This window comes from Chroicocephalus ridibundus, chromosome 8 (genome assembly GCF_963924245.1).
Source record: "Chroicocephalus ridibundus chromosome 8, bChrRid1.1, whole genome shotgun sequence".
Classification (NCBI taxonomy): domain Eukaryota; kingdom Metazoa; phylum Chordata; class Aves; order Charadriiformes; family Laridae; genus Chroicocephalus; species Chroicocephalus ridibundus.
This window is the reverse complement of record NC_086291.1, coordinates 12,419,780-12,433,091: the sequence shown is the minus strand read 5'-3', so window position 1 is coordinate 12,433,091 and position 13,312 is coordinate 12,419,780. Positions and strand designations below refer to the sequence as shown.

At 40.0% G+C, this 13,312-nt stretch overlaps 1 protein-coding gene across 6 annotated transcripts in view; it reads left to right on the top strand.

Annotated features, from left to right (window-relative positions):
- Positions 1-13,312, top strand: part of ST3GAL3 (ST3 beta-galactoside alpha-2,3-sialyltransferase 3) — a 194,271-nt gene that overhangs the window by 37,885 nt on the left and 143,074 nt on the right. For 3 of the 6 annotated variants that reach the window (XM_063343468.1, XM_063343470.1, XM_063343467.1), the window contains exons 3-4: positions 5,357-5,404; positions 7,334-7,468. The exons of 2 other annotated variants lie outside the window; for them this stretch is intronic. In XM_063343468.1, the coding sequence (XP_063199538.1) occupies positions 5,357-5,404; positions 7,334-7,468 (183 nt within the window). The remainder of the gene's footprint in view (positions 1-5,356; positions 5,405-7,333; positions 7,469-13,312) is intronic. One more of the 6 variants, XM_063343469.1, reaches the window with a different exon arrangement.

Genomic DNA, 13,312 nt, shown 5'->3' with positions numbered 1-13,312 from the left:
CTTTTTGTCACTTAGTTATGAAGAACTTTGTGCATTAAGTGTTCCTTCTCTCGTATGTCTCAAGTTATAGAATATTGAACTCAAATAGAAAATAAATTTTGATTGCTACTGGGTTGTTTAATCCTAACCTTTTCAGTACTCAGCTGAAAAAGGGAAACAACTGAATGACAAACACTTTTCTTTATGGATGGGCTTCTAATTCTGTGGTGAAAAAGCAGCACCTGAAGTCTTTCATTTCATTCTGACTCTGAATCAAAATTTTATTCTTTGATGTTGTTACCACAGTTGCAATCCCCAGTCCAGGTGATGGAGCTCTGCAGGATATCTGGTCTCTGATCAAGGTCCGGAGGTAGAAATTACATTAAATGTTATTAAATATAGTTTGCAGGTCTGTAGGAGTCCATTGGAGTATCTGGAGAGCAGGGATATGGAATGAGAAACTTAGCAGTGATCACGCGTACAAGAAAGCAGTGCAGACCTCAGAGCTTGAGTCTCTGTATAAGGATGTGCCAAATTACAGCCTTATGTTGCAATGTATTATTGTATTCCCTGTTTGGCTTGGTCTGTGGAGCGTATTGCTGTAATGATATGTGGTATCGAGGCTGTGTTAAGCCTTTATTATTAAACTCTTATAACTCCTGTGGGACTGATGGTTTGTGGTTTCTCAGGACCACTTCCAAAGCAGCACACAATCATTTTTTTTTACAGATTTTTTTTTTTCTTGGGGAAGTTGGTTTATTGCTAAAGTCTGGTTTTGTTTTAAAAGGGAAAAAAAAAAGAAAAAGGATAAAAGAAGTTATTGGTTCAGTTTATTTGGTTTCCAATAGGATGAGACAAATATCTGCAAATCCTTGCAGGGAGAATCTGTAAAAAAAACAAACAAACAAAAATATTAGTGATTTCTCAGAGGGACTTACTGTAAAAGTCTTAACTGAAATTCTGAAACAGCACTTAAGTAAACATACAGGTTATATACACTTCTTGATTAAATGTGGATTATATTTGTTGTTCTCATTCTGTGTTGCCACTGCTTGTTTTCAGTTTGTATATTGCATTTTCATCAATGATGAAATCAAAGCAAGGACAGTATGTGCATTGGAAGTTGGTCCACATATTTGCTCTTACATCATTTCAGGAACTTGACACAATTGGGCTTTAAGAGCTGCTTCCAAACATCTCTCAAGTGCAGTACCCATGCATGACATTAAATGTTTATCCTATGGTGTCCATATCTCTTTCTTGGAATATGAAACTTAAGATGCTTTCCAATATGACCTTGTTTCTCTATCTCCTACAAATCTGCAGTTTGTTGGTCAGGATCATAGCTCCTTTACGAGGACCCAAATCTTCATTTATTTCTCTGTTCAGAGACTAGAGTAGTGGAAGAGATACGTCAATCTGTAAGGAATAGCAGCTAAATAGTTATCTGGTGTGCAGAAATGCCTAGACCTAAAGTGCACAATATAAGCAGCAAGATGAGTAATTTAATTTGCCTGCGCTGGGGACAGGGGAGTGTGGTACAGAGTTATCCAGGCCCTGAGACTCCTCATGGTTAACAAACCAAACAGGAGGAAGGACTTGCGGGAGACCTAAGGTGGGGAACACTGGAGTGGAAAGGGATGTGTACGTGTGAAGAGATAAAGGGTCAGTGACACTTGAAGTGCATCCCTTGCCTTGAAATACAATCAATCCTCATACCTGGGTGGCTTGTCTGGACTGTGGTGTAAGTGCAGCAGCAAACGTAGCCACTTCAGATTTGCAGGACTTCTGGTTTTTTACTTCAGGACAAAACCATGCAAATCCAGTTGTGTTCCCTCAAAGGCAAGTTCAGCTCTTCGTCCTGCATGGAGCATTGTTGGAACAGAGTTTAAATTTGTTCCCAGAGCAGCATTGAGTCTCTCTGCACAGTCTGCCTTGGAGCTCTTGGTTCCTGAACCAAGCAGGATCCTTGTGTGTGTTCCATAAGAGTGAGATCTCCTGGAAGAGGAGTCTCATACTGCCCTGTTCCACGCTCCAAAAGGGCTGTGGTTGAGCACGTTCACGTAGCCCTGCACAATGCTGTTTTCTGGGGGATGATGGAGCAGATTCATGTGTTGGTCCAATTTTTGATGCTGTAGCTGGATGGTGGGTGGGAAGGGAAGGTGACCCAGAGCATAGGTCCCAATGCAACTTTTACCCAAAGTTGACACAAAATTACCCAAAGCAACTTTGCAAGTCTGGCTGGTGAGGTCTCAGATGTTCTTATTCCCAGCACTGAGTGCCTTCTAAATAAGTGAGTGTTTCTGCTGCCTTTGCTGCTTCTGACGGATTGGATCTGGTCCAGAATTGCATTTGGATTTTGCTGTATCTTGGTTTTGTTTTTTTTTCCTTTTCTTTTTTAAGCTGCTGTAGCCACTAAAAAAATTATTGTAGCTGACATGAAAACAGATGTAAAAGGCTGGCATTGTGGTGTATGCAGCCTTAAGCTGTGCACGTTGGCAAGTTATTGGGTGTCAGATTTCATGATTTGGGCATAAAGGCTGCTCTTGAGTTAAGGAGGCAGAAAAAACCCCCACTTAATCTGCTTTGTGGAAGTAGGTAGCTGAAAGGTTAGGGTCTGCTCCTTCAGACATAAACACTTCTTGGCACCCAAAGCAAGGGCATATGTAAGTGGGTATGTTTTACATAGTGTCTTATTAAGTTTTATTTGCCTTTGAAAGATAGAACAGATTCAGGGCTGTGGGGGAAGGCACTGGGCACAGACTGAGCAGCCGCTTTGTCTCTGGAAAAAAATTTCTAGAAGGCTGGGAGGATTGTGAGCTGAGAGATATCTGGAAGAGATTTCAAGCTAGAGGCAAAGAAGCTGCTGTTCTTGTGTTCGTGGAAGCAGGACTTGGTGTATTTGCAAATAAATCTGGCTTGCCTTAAAGAAATGTTTATCTTCATCATCTTCTGAAAAAAAATAACCTGTAGCTCTGAATTTGGCTGAATGCAGATAGCTGTCTGAGTGGAAGAAAGGTGACACAAGATTATCTTCTCAGCCTTTTTCAAGGTCACAACTTCTTCCCTTTTGAAGTGTTAATGCCAGAATTAAACATGGTATTTTAATAAAGGTCCATGGTTTGTGAAATTACTTGGGATATAATGCACGTTATTCACAGTGAATTTGAGGTCGAAACTGTGAAACTAATAGTCATGTGGAGGACTGGATTGGAGGGAGCTCACGTGCTTACTCTGCTTGTAATTCTTTTTGTTTATAGGAGGAAGATAATGTTCTCAGTTAAGGGAATAAAACATTATACTGTTTTTGTGGGCTGCAATAATTGTATTAATTTGGTGCTTGCAATACTTTTCAGCCATTCTCAGATAAGTCCTAATATTTCATGCATAGTGTTTGAATGCAAAATATATTGGAGGAAAATGAACAACGTTCAAATTTGGCATTAACTACAAAGCAATACTTTATGTTGATAAAAATCTGAAGTTTTTTAAAAGTAGAACCCCACAGAGATACTTCAGAATTAATTGATGGCAGATGAATTTAATGCAGTTAAAATGAATTAAACCCCTTGCTATTTAGAATAATATAAAGATGTCTGAATTTTATTCCCAAAAGAGGAAATACAGTTGTTAAGTCCAGATGGATTTTTATTTTTATTGGAATAAGTTTTGAGACTAGTAATATCTTTCTTTTTTCCTTATTATTTAATGTTACTACCACAGTGTTGGATCTGGGACAGCATAGGCATGCTTTTTAAAAATTGTTTTAAATCCAGTTAAATGAACAGTTTTACTAGTTTATTTTGAAAATTAGCACTTTCTTGTTGAATTTGTAAGATTTGGAAAATAAGTATGAGGGTGATGTACAGTATAGAAAAGCCAAGGGTTCCGTCCTATGTCAAGTTATTGTCAGATGAAATGAGGTAACTCAAATGAGGTAACTGTCCGTGTCTGCAACTGTAGCCTGCCCAAATGTAAGGTGATGCAGTGGGAGCTCAACAACTTTTCAGCACCCGAAATCTGATTGTGCTTGGGCTTTTTGCTCTGCACTGAGGGCTTGCGCCGAGGCAGCTGCTGAGGTGCTGCAAAGGATGCGTGATCAGTTCATCACATCTGAGGCCTCAGTTACAAAGAGAAACTTTAAGGGATTCAATCTGTTCATTTAGCTGAAGATGAGAGGCAGTTCTGCTCTTGCCGTGTCAGTTTAAAGCTTCTCATTCCATAAAATTATTAACAATATCATGCTGGTTTGTTCTTCGCTGTGTTTTTTACCCATTGATAAGTTGTCTTTAAGTTCTGTGCCCAGTTCTGCGCCACTGGTGGTGGAGTAGAATTCAGTAGAGTTTCTCCTTCGGTTGAGATTGGCATCAAAATGAATGGCAAACCAAGAGGCTTACTACCAAAATAAGTGTTGGTTTGTCTTAAGTAAGAATACACCTGGACCCCATCACCACCACCATTGAGCATGGTACCATATTGTAGCTCCACTTGGAACAGAATATCAAATTATTACTGATAAATTTTGCAAACAGATTCTAGGCTGGGAGAGTGGTATATGGGGAAAACGAATGACTAATAAAAGGATCTGGATCATGTGGTGAGCTAAGTGCAAACAGACAATAAGGCTTTTTACATGGCCGAATGTCAAGTTGCATGTATATTGCATGCACTGTAAACCACAATTGAAGCAAAGTGTGCCCCATCATATGAAACAGTGACTAAAAATACGGGGCGTTAACTGGTGAGCAAGAGTCATCATTGCGATCATGGATGAAAGCACTGTTGTGATCCCCAGATGGCAAAATAAAAGGGTATCAAGCAGAGAGAGTTTATTTCTTGATACGTAACGCACATGCTGTATATAGTACAAAGGTGAAGGATACTGATAAATTGAAATGTATTCAGCTGGGGAGCCACTAGTGTGAGTAAAGACGTGGAAAACATGGTGAGAACTTCAAGGAGCGCAAAATGCTTGTCTTAGCAGTGTCAGGGAAGAGTTGATTGTAGCAGGTGAATCCCTTAAGTGGGGACAAAATATTGATAATACATTTAATAATAAAAAGCTTTCCAGTCTAGCAGTAGAAAGGATATTATGATTCAGTTTTGATAAGGTTGACCAAGCTTATTAGGCATAAAATGAAGTTAATTTCAATAAATTATAGCTACTTTGTTGGGTAATGACATCGTGATTTGTTGCATACTGCAGTGTTCTGCCTTTGCTAGACACCTGTTGTTTTGTCCGGCTGGTGAAGAGGTTGTTCTGCTTCCTGGCGGAAGGGAGCGTAAGGCGTTATTTAAGCAAAATAACAAGAAAATGTTACGGCAAGAAATGGTGCTAAGAAAAAGGGGAAAATGAACTTGTACTCTTGTGTTACAGATTCAGTGGTTCTTTCCTTTGACTCCGTTGGACATACAATAGGCTCAGGTACAACATTGCCTTCTTCTCTATCTCCCACCTCATGACAAGGCTTCTACTTAATCGGACATGGTAGCCATGTTGGGAGGCAAGTCACCGAGTCAGACTTTTGTGGGAATCAACCCTCTAGACAAAGTGGGTGAATAGGTCCTTTTGTAAATGTAGTGGAAGTATTAAGGGTCTTAGTGTGACACAAGGATTAACATGTGGGACCCTTCCCATTACCCAGCAAGGCAGATGACCTGGACACGTTACATGCGTTAGTGATGCGGTTTGTGCTTCTTTTCTCATGTGAAAGGCATTAAGATGATGTCACCCACCAGCTGAAGAAAAACTGTTCCATGCTACTAGGAGAGTTTCTCAGCTAAACAAACAGTTGAGTTATTTGGGGAAAGACATCAGGAATGCTTCCAGGAAGGAGAAGGCGAAAGAGTCGTAGCTAAACAAATAGGGCTGGAAACTTTTTTTTTTTGGGTGGAGATTGACCAGCATTATCAAACCCCAGGGCAAATCCTCCCCAATCTAATTTCCTTTGGAACCTGAGCATGACCTTCAATTAAACTGAACCATAAATCAAAAATTCTTTTGTACTGGGGGCACTTCATGAGCCCAGTAACTATCCATTTGGCTATGTTTAATATGTGAGCTGTAGCCAAGGCACACCATAGTGAGCATGATACTTGATGAAATCCATTTTACAGCGTATGTATAATGATATATGAAGTGCAAAGGAAAGGCTAAGAATTACTCTTATAACTTAAAACCCCTTAAAAGATGGGGGTATTTACTGTCTTGCAGAAAAGAAAAAAATAATCCAAGTGAAGGTTTTGTATTTTATCTTCCTTACTAGCCTTTCCTCTTAGGTTGATAGGGGGAACGTGCTGCCTTCCAACATAGCACCTGTCTTCTGCCTGCACAGTTTGAAAGAGAGCCTGCTGCCTGACACTAACAGCAAAGCTTGAACACAGATTTCCAATGTACTAACCCCCGAGCTAGTGGTAGTAACTTGCTTTGTTTACAACACCCTAAATGCTTTCTGCTCTCCTTGCATCTTCTCTAAAACTTGTATCTGGAAATGGATCTATTGTGGGTGCATGGTCTGATGTGGGAGCATCATTAAGGTGCTGAGTGCAGAGTGGATATGTTGTTGTGTTTGTGAGGGGAAGAGACCCTCTATTGACTCCCTTCTACTAATTAATATCAGTCATAACTGAAGTGTGTTGTTGCCTGCCTCCTCCTTTATTGGGTGATGGTTTCTTTGGTCCGCAAAAGTAGCTGGGAAGTTGTATAGGTTTGAGATATGAAATCTGTGAGGAAAATTCAGGGAAACGTTTTGATTAGATGAGTGTGTCTGAATCGGCATACCTACACTGGAGTTATGCTGGATTGACGTTGGTACAAATAAGACCAGAATTTGTCCTGGAGTAAAATTTTTAAATATTACCTATGGATTTTTTTTCCTAATACTATTTTGGCCTCTATCTGTTGTGAAAACAGTTAACCCTGTGGATTAGCTTCAAAAATAGTTCGACTGCTCCGTGTCTTTTGGAGTTGTGTTAACATGGAGAGTGGGAGACAAGCTAATGTAAGCCAGCGGACTGCCTGGGTCTGCTTTAAAAGCACTCGTCTTTGTTCTGCCTGTATATTGCAACTCAAGCTTGGATTGGTTAGGAGTAAGACAGTAAAATTTGATCGTTTGTAAATCCTTCCGCTGCAACAAGATTGGATTTCTTCATTGAAGAAATATGAAGAAAACTCATATATTTGAGAAGGGAGACTCAGAAATGTCGGAGAGCGCTGTATGTTTATTGCTTTCGTGTTTAGTACTTTGCATTCACTGTGCTGCAAACTTTAACTTGCTCTGAACTGATATGTGTAATAACATGTCAAGATGTGTGATGTCTGTCCGACTGAGGGATAGCTTTCCTTGTTGAACAGGAAGGAGAGAGAGAAAAACTGTGGCTATTGTGCTTCCGCTGTCCATCCCATCTCACCTTGCTGCAGACCCAGGAAAAGACAGAGCCCAGAAAGAACCCAAAGAAACAATGGCAGCTCCAGGCCCAGCCATTCCTAGTAGGTGATGTTTCAGGTTGGGGTAAGAAGGGACTAAAGTTACGTACTTTGAAACATTAAAATACATATACCCTTTTCTTTATCAGTGAGAATTAAACAGATGTGAATAATAGTGTCCCTGTTAAGATTTCATGCTGCTTAACACTAGTACTCATTGACTTATATTTGCATATTGAACAGCATCTTAGAATTGCTCTTTTGTAATTGTTAATCGTGCCATGTGAAGGGCAATGTCTTGTTGCAGCTTCTGTATTTTATTTGAATTGACTGCCTGTCCTTATCTCGGTTTTCTCCTTAACTCCTTGTCCCACGTGCAAATCTCAGTTTTCAGGGAGGCTGGAAATCTGTCCTTATGCATTTCAGATTAATGACGCTCTCTAGGTTATTCTGGATAAATTTCCTGAACTGAGTGTTCAGAAAAATCATCTGACTCTGGAGCCTTAAATAATCTTCATGGAAGATTATTAGTCTAGAGGACATGAGAATCAAATATGCTTGGAGTGAGACTGAACTGAGGTTCACGCTGTGGTCTAGCCTTCGTGAGTCCAGATGTTTTTGTGATTCTCTTCATAATTGCCCCTTCCCTTGAAAGATAAAGTTTAAGCAGCAAAGATAAATGTTTGATGTGATGTCTAGGCCAGTGTTTCAGCTGAAACCATTTCAGAAAGGACAGTATCATGCTCTGAACTTGGGAAACATTAAGCAGGGCACAGGGTGTTTGAGGAGACCTAGATTTCATTTGTTTGCCATAGACAGCTAGTACTTTTTTTTCCCTTTTCCCTCTCTTGTTGCTTTGTTTTACTTCGTTGCTAGCAAATCAAACATTGGACTTTGAAAGTCAGATTTATGCCCCTGCTATTTTTGTTCAAGACTCTTTCTACCTCCTGTGTCTGAGAGCAAGCAAGTTACATTTTTCTCCTCTAAGCCTCATTAGGATAGGAGCGCATTGAATGTGCAACTTTCCCATCTGCTAGGGTGCTTGCTGGAAATATTGAGGTTCTAAATACCTTACGGCTGTAGACTTACACGGTTGTTAGATGTGTTTGATTGCAGTACTGGCCACCGGTTGTAGAGCAGTTATTCTCACTGCAGGCTTAAAATGCAGTAGTTCTAACATCTCCAGCAACTATGTGTTACCTACATCTTGCTCAAATTACTTGACTATTTCAACTTTCTAGCATGAGAGAAAAAACATTGGTGACTTGCAGAAGATCACTTGCTGTTCTTTGGCTTTCTCGATGAGAATTTGTTAGTACAGGTGGCTACAATTACAAACTCTGATCTTTTCTGGATTTCTAGGTTAGTGGTTATTAATTTAGGTATTATGTTGATTAATAGAATTTGTGAGGCTCTGGTAGGTGTTCTTGGTTTGAGGAAAACAATTTTAATTTATGTTTGGAGCTGATGTGGTTCTAGTGTGTTGGATTTCTTGTGTTGTTTGTTTTCCCCCCCAAATTGCATTTCTGACTGTCTGTCTTAACACTACATGGTAGTGATGGGAAAGGAGAGGTGAACTTATTATGCTGCGTTTTTCTGCTTTCCTGTAAAGTAGAAAATAAATGGGAAAGATTATACATTTTTTTTCTGCTGGTTTTAGTGGCTTTATTCTGAAAAAAATGCTTTTTCCCTTTTCATTTTTGATTAATGAAGTTCTGCTTCTTTCTTTCTTTGAGCTGTAGGCTGTGGGAGCTGCTTGAACCTTTGCCAATGACTGTCATGTATCGGTTGCATAGTCCTTATGTGACTTTGCCAGCATGTTCAGTATCATCATCTGTCTTATTAACGTTCTATTCCGACAATTGAAAATACAGCTGCGAATGAGTTGAGGTGCTAATGCTGAGAAGTAGCTTAAAGAATACCTCAAAATAAAAGTATTTTAATGGGATTTTTCTCTATCATGTGGCATCTCTCTGCATCAAGTCAGTACGTTTTGTAAGTCACTAAAAGCCAATATAGATTACTGTTTTGTTAATATTGTTCTTGACTTTTATTAGGAAATATGATACAATTTCTAAAATAAAGAATATGTTGGAAGATTCAGTAGGGCCGCATTAACTCCATTAGCCAAGTGGATACATGGTAGTAAATGAAACAACTGTTTATTTAGCAAAGGTTGCAGTCTGGCTTTAAACAGATGACTCCCTGGGAAAAGAAAAAGGGCATATGCAGTTCAGAGATGGAAATTTTTCATCTTCCTATTGGAGCCTTTCATAAATTCAGCTTAAAGCAGTCAGTTGCTTTTCTACCAATGAGGTTGCTATAGTTTTTATTAGTAAAAAAATTGTAAGGAGTTACATAGTCTATGTTAAGGTAACCAGACCCATTTAAAAAGTAATATGCTAGAATGACCTCTGTTTTACTGTACCTACTTTGGAGGTAAGACAAGCAGGCAAAAGACCTTCCTGATGGATGACCCATACAGCACTATCAGCAAGTGATTGCTTATTTGTTCTTTCTGTGCCTGGAGGATGAATAATGTAGTTGCAGTGTCTAATGAAGGAGACCCCTCTGGTGTATTGCTTTCCTCAGGCTGTAAAGCTGGGCCAGGTGTCTTTGGGGGCCCTAATCAGGCATTACAGGGCGGGGGGTGGGGTGGGGGAACCACCTTAAGTTACAGAGCTGGAAATTACTTCCTTTTGCTGATAAATCTGAAACAATAAGTAGTAGTATCCTCATGATTTTAGGTGTCACCAGGGCGTGCAGGGGTTCATGGCTGGAGGCAGATTTCCCCCTTCCCTGCTTTGAACTCACAGGTCTGCATTTCAGTTGTGCTGATAGTGCTTGGTGTATCTATTTCCATCAAATATGGCTTTTCTCATCAGGTGCACTACCTGGAAAATGAACATTGAGCTTGGTGCAGCAGGATTGGTGTCTCTAGATTAGTTTGCACAGTCTAGGAACGTTTTTAATAGAAGTGAAATTCCAAGTTTTGCTGCTGATATTGAGAATTGTTCTGTGGTTCTTTGTTTGCTGCTTAGAATATTGCCCAGTTCTAACCATTTTGCCTGAAGTATTCCAGGGAAGAAGGAGCATACTTCAAGTTTATGATGTTTTCTTAAAAATTTAAGTTATTCCATATTTTCTGAGAATAAAATTCTAGGTAGAAGTAGTATTGTCAAGGAAGGTTCTTTTGCTCCCCAGGAAAAAAGGGAGCCTAATATGAGGCTAAATATTAGAAGTTGTTGAAGAATCTTTTTTTTTTTAACACACATGGTTGAAATGTCAAATGGGCAGAGAATGCCTTTCCTTGCCCTGTAAAAATACACAGAAGGAACAGAACTGACATCTGTAAAGATAACTGCTTAACCCTTGCAGCCCAGTGCTAGAAGCATGATTCACCAATCTGTGTCTGCACGGAGCTAAGGACTGGGCTTTATGTTGCCAGCACACTTGGGATTCTCCCTGGTGTTACTTGGATAACCTGGAGAAAAAGGCTGTTAAACTTGTATGCAAAAGAGTAAATGGAGATGAGGAAAAAAACTGGAACATAAAACTTGGGAGGTGGGCATCAGTCTATGCAGGGACAGGGCTGCGGAGCCCAGGTGGCCTCAGCTCTACCCCTTCTGAACTTGGCTTTACAATCTTTTTTTTTTGGCAGTTATTTAAATAGCCTCAGAAAAGAACGCCTTCATCAGTATGTTCCATCACTGAAGAGGTTAAGGCTGAAAATCCTAATGAAAGGATGCAACTTTAAGACCTTGTTTGTCCAGTACTTCCATTGCTGCTCAGTAATCCTGAGTGGTATTTTTATTTAACCCTGGAAGAAAACCTTTCTTTTGTCCTTTTCAGTTGATCCATTACATATGGCTTTTTTCATTAATTCCTTCTTTTCTCTTGAGTTCTAGCAGAATTGCTTTACATCAGCTGAACTTGTGTAAATGTCTGTGTGTGTGTTCTTAATCTAAAGTGAATGTGAGGTGTTTGACCTTTTTCGTTGCAGGGTGAGTCACTTTACCTGGCCTTTGACACAGATGTAGAACCTGTGGACAGTGACCGAAGCTTAGCTCAGTTGCAGCCTCAGTTCCTCAGAGACCCAACCGCACTGGACAGGATGAAATGTATCAGGGTGGTCTGAGCTGCTCCTGACAGGACTTATGTCTCCTGAGTGTCATACCTGTTTCTTTGACAAGCACAAACATTTTGAATAAAATAGCTAAAAGTGAATGTTCTGCCCTCCCTCCTGGACTTGCAATTGCCAGTTAAACACAGAACTAGAGCTGCATATAGCCCATCTCTTTAAAGAGTTTAAATTAATTTTCTGTTTCTGTGGGCAAAGTTATTTGTACTGTGCTTCTAAGTAGCTAGATTTTAAAGGAATAGTACTCAAGTCGTCAGTGAAATCATTTACGGGTAGTTTGGAAGGATAAAATCAGTGAGCCAAGTTAATTCCTGGATTGTTGATTTCTGATTAGTAGCATAAGGGGAAAATTTTGCGCATTTGCTTTTAAATAGTTATATTGGCTACAGATGCAAAATGCAATTTGAAAACTTGAAAGATATTGTACACTGTGCTTTATAGCTTTTTGGGTGGTCTGTACGGAGTTTATAGACGTTAGACGAGGCATTTCTCACTTGCTGCCTGGTAGCTGGATTTCTGTTGGATACTTGGGAGAAATTTCCATGCTAATGCCAGCATTGAATTTGGCACATCATTTATAGAAATTGCTATGCTTGGCTGTACTTCTGTTCGTATAATCTGAATTATATGCTTTATTATGAAATTGTTGTCAGTTATTAAATTCTTATTCAATTGCGATCTTCCTGGAAATGTACAAATGCATTTTATTTCTGACCTAAGAAGACCTCTTGTTCTTATGGAACATAATGAAAATTCATTTCTCACGTTCATTCACTTCTGTGCTTCTATATGCTACTGTACCCCAATGGCAGCTGAGATGTGTAGCTTCCTAGCACAAGTGAGCATGTATGTGGTCCTTAGATTTTCGTGCTGTCTTTTAATACTGTTGCCTTTATCCCTCATGGCCCTTTCAGTCTTTTACGGGCTGAGAATGTAAAGCCTTGTTCAGGTTCTCCCGTGATGCTCTTCTAGTGGATGCAAAGTAAGTTCTTTATTATCTTTATTCATTTTTGGCTTAAAAAACCCCTACCAAACAAAACCCAAAAACCACGCACAAAAAAGCCCACAAAAACAAACCACAAACTTTTCCTTGGTCAAGGATGATCAGGTTAGAGAAAATCCTATTCCATACAGCCATATAAGTGCCTTGTCTGGAGCCTGCTTGGTGAGACATGGCCTGAGCCAGACCGGGCCTACCAGCCTGGTTAGATCTGAAGTGAGTTCTCCAGAACCACACCTGTTCATAGCTCTGCACTGTGCTTCAGTGCAGAGACCCCCTTATGGGGGATCATCATGATGATGTTGGCAGAGGCCAATATTAAACCACAGTTAACATGGCCAGCTGGCCCAAGCTAGTTCTTGGTGGAGATGCTGGAGTATTTTTGCCTTGTTCTCTCTAGCTGTTTTGTCCCGTTTTCTCTAATATTCTAGTACTTCTGTATCCCGTTGCATGAAAAAGAGGAGAAATGTTTTTGTGTATCAGCTCATTAACCTGGTGAGTAAGGCTTTAAAGTAAAGTGATGGGGGGTGAAAAGCAACCTGTAGGTTAGGGCACAGAGAGGTTCCATGGGGGCCGGGGCGGGCTCTTGCAGCCAGTACGTTCGAGGGAGGGAAGGGCAGGACTGGGATTGCCCCTTCTTTTAGCTGCGAGCTGTATGATCAGCTCAGACCATCTCCTGTAATCATCACACCCTGACCATGCTGTATTTTAGATTCAGTTGTACTTGTCTTTGATTTAGTGGGTCTGTGTTTTATTTTGTTTTAAA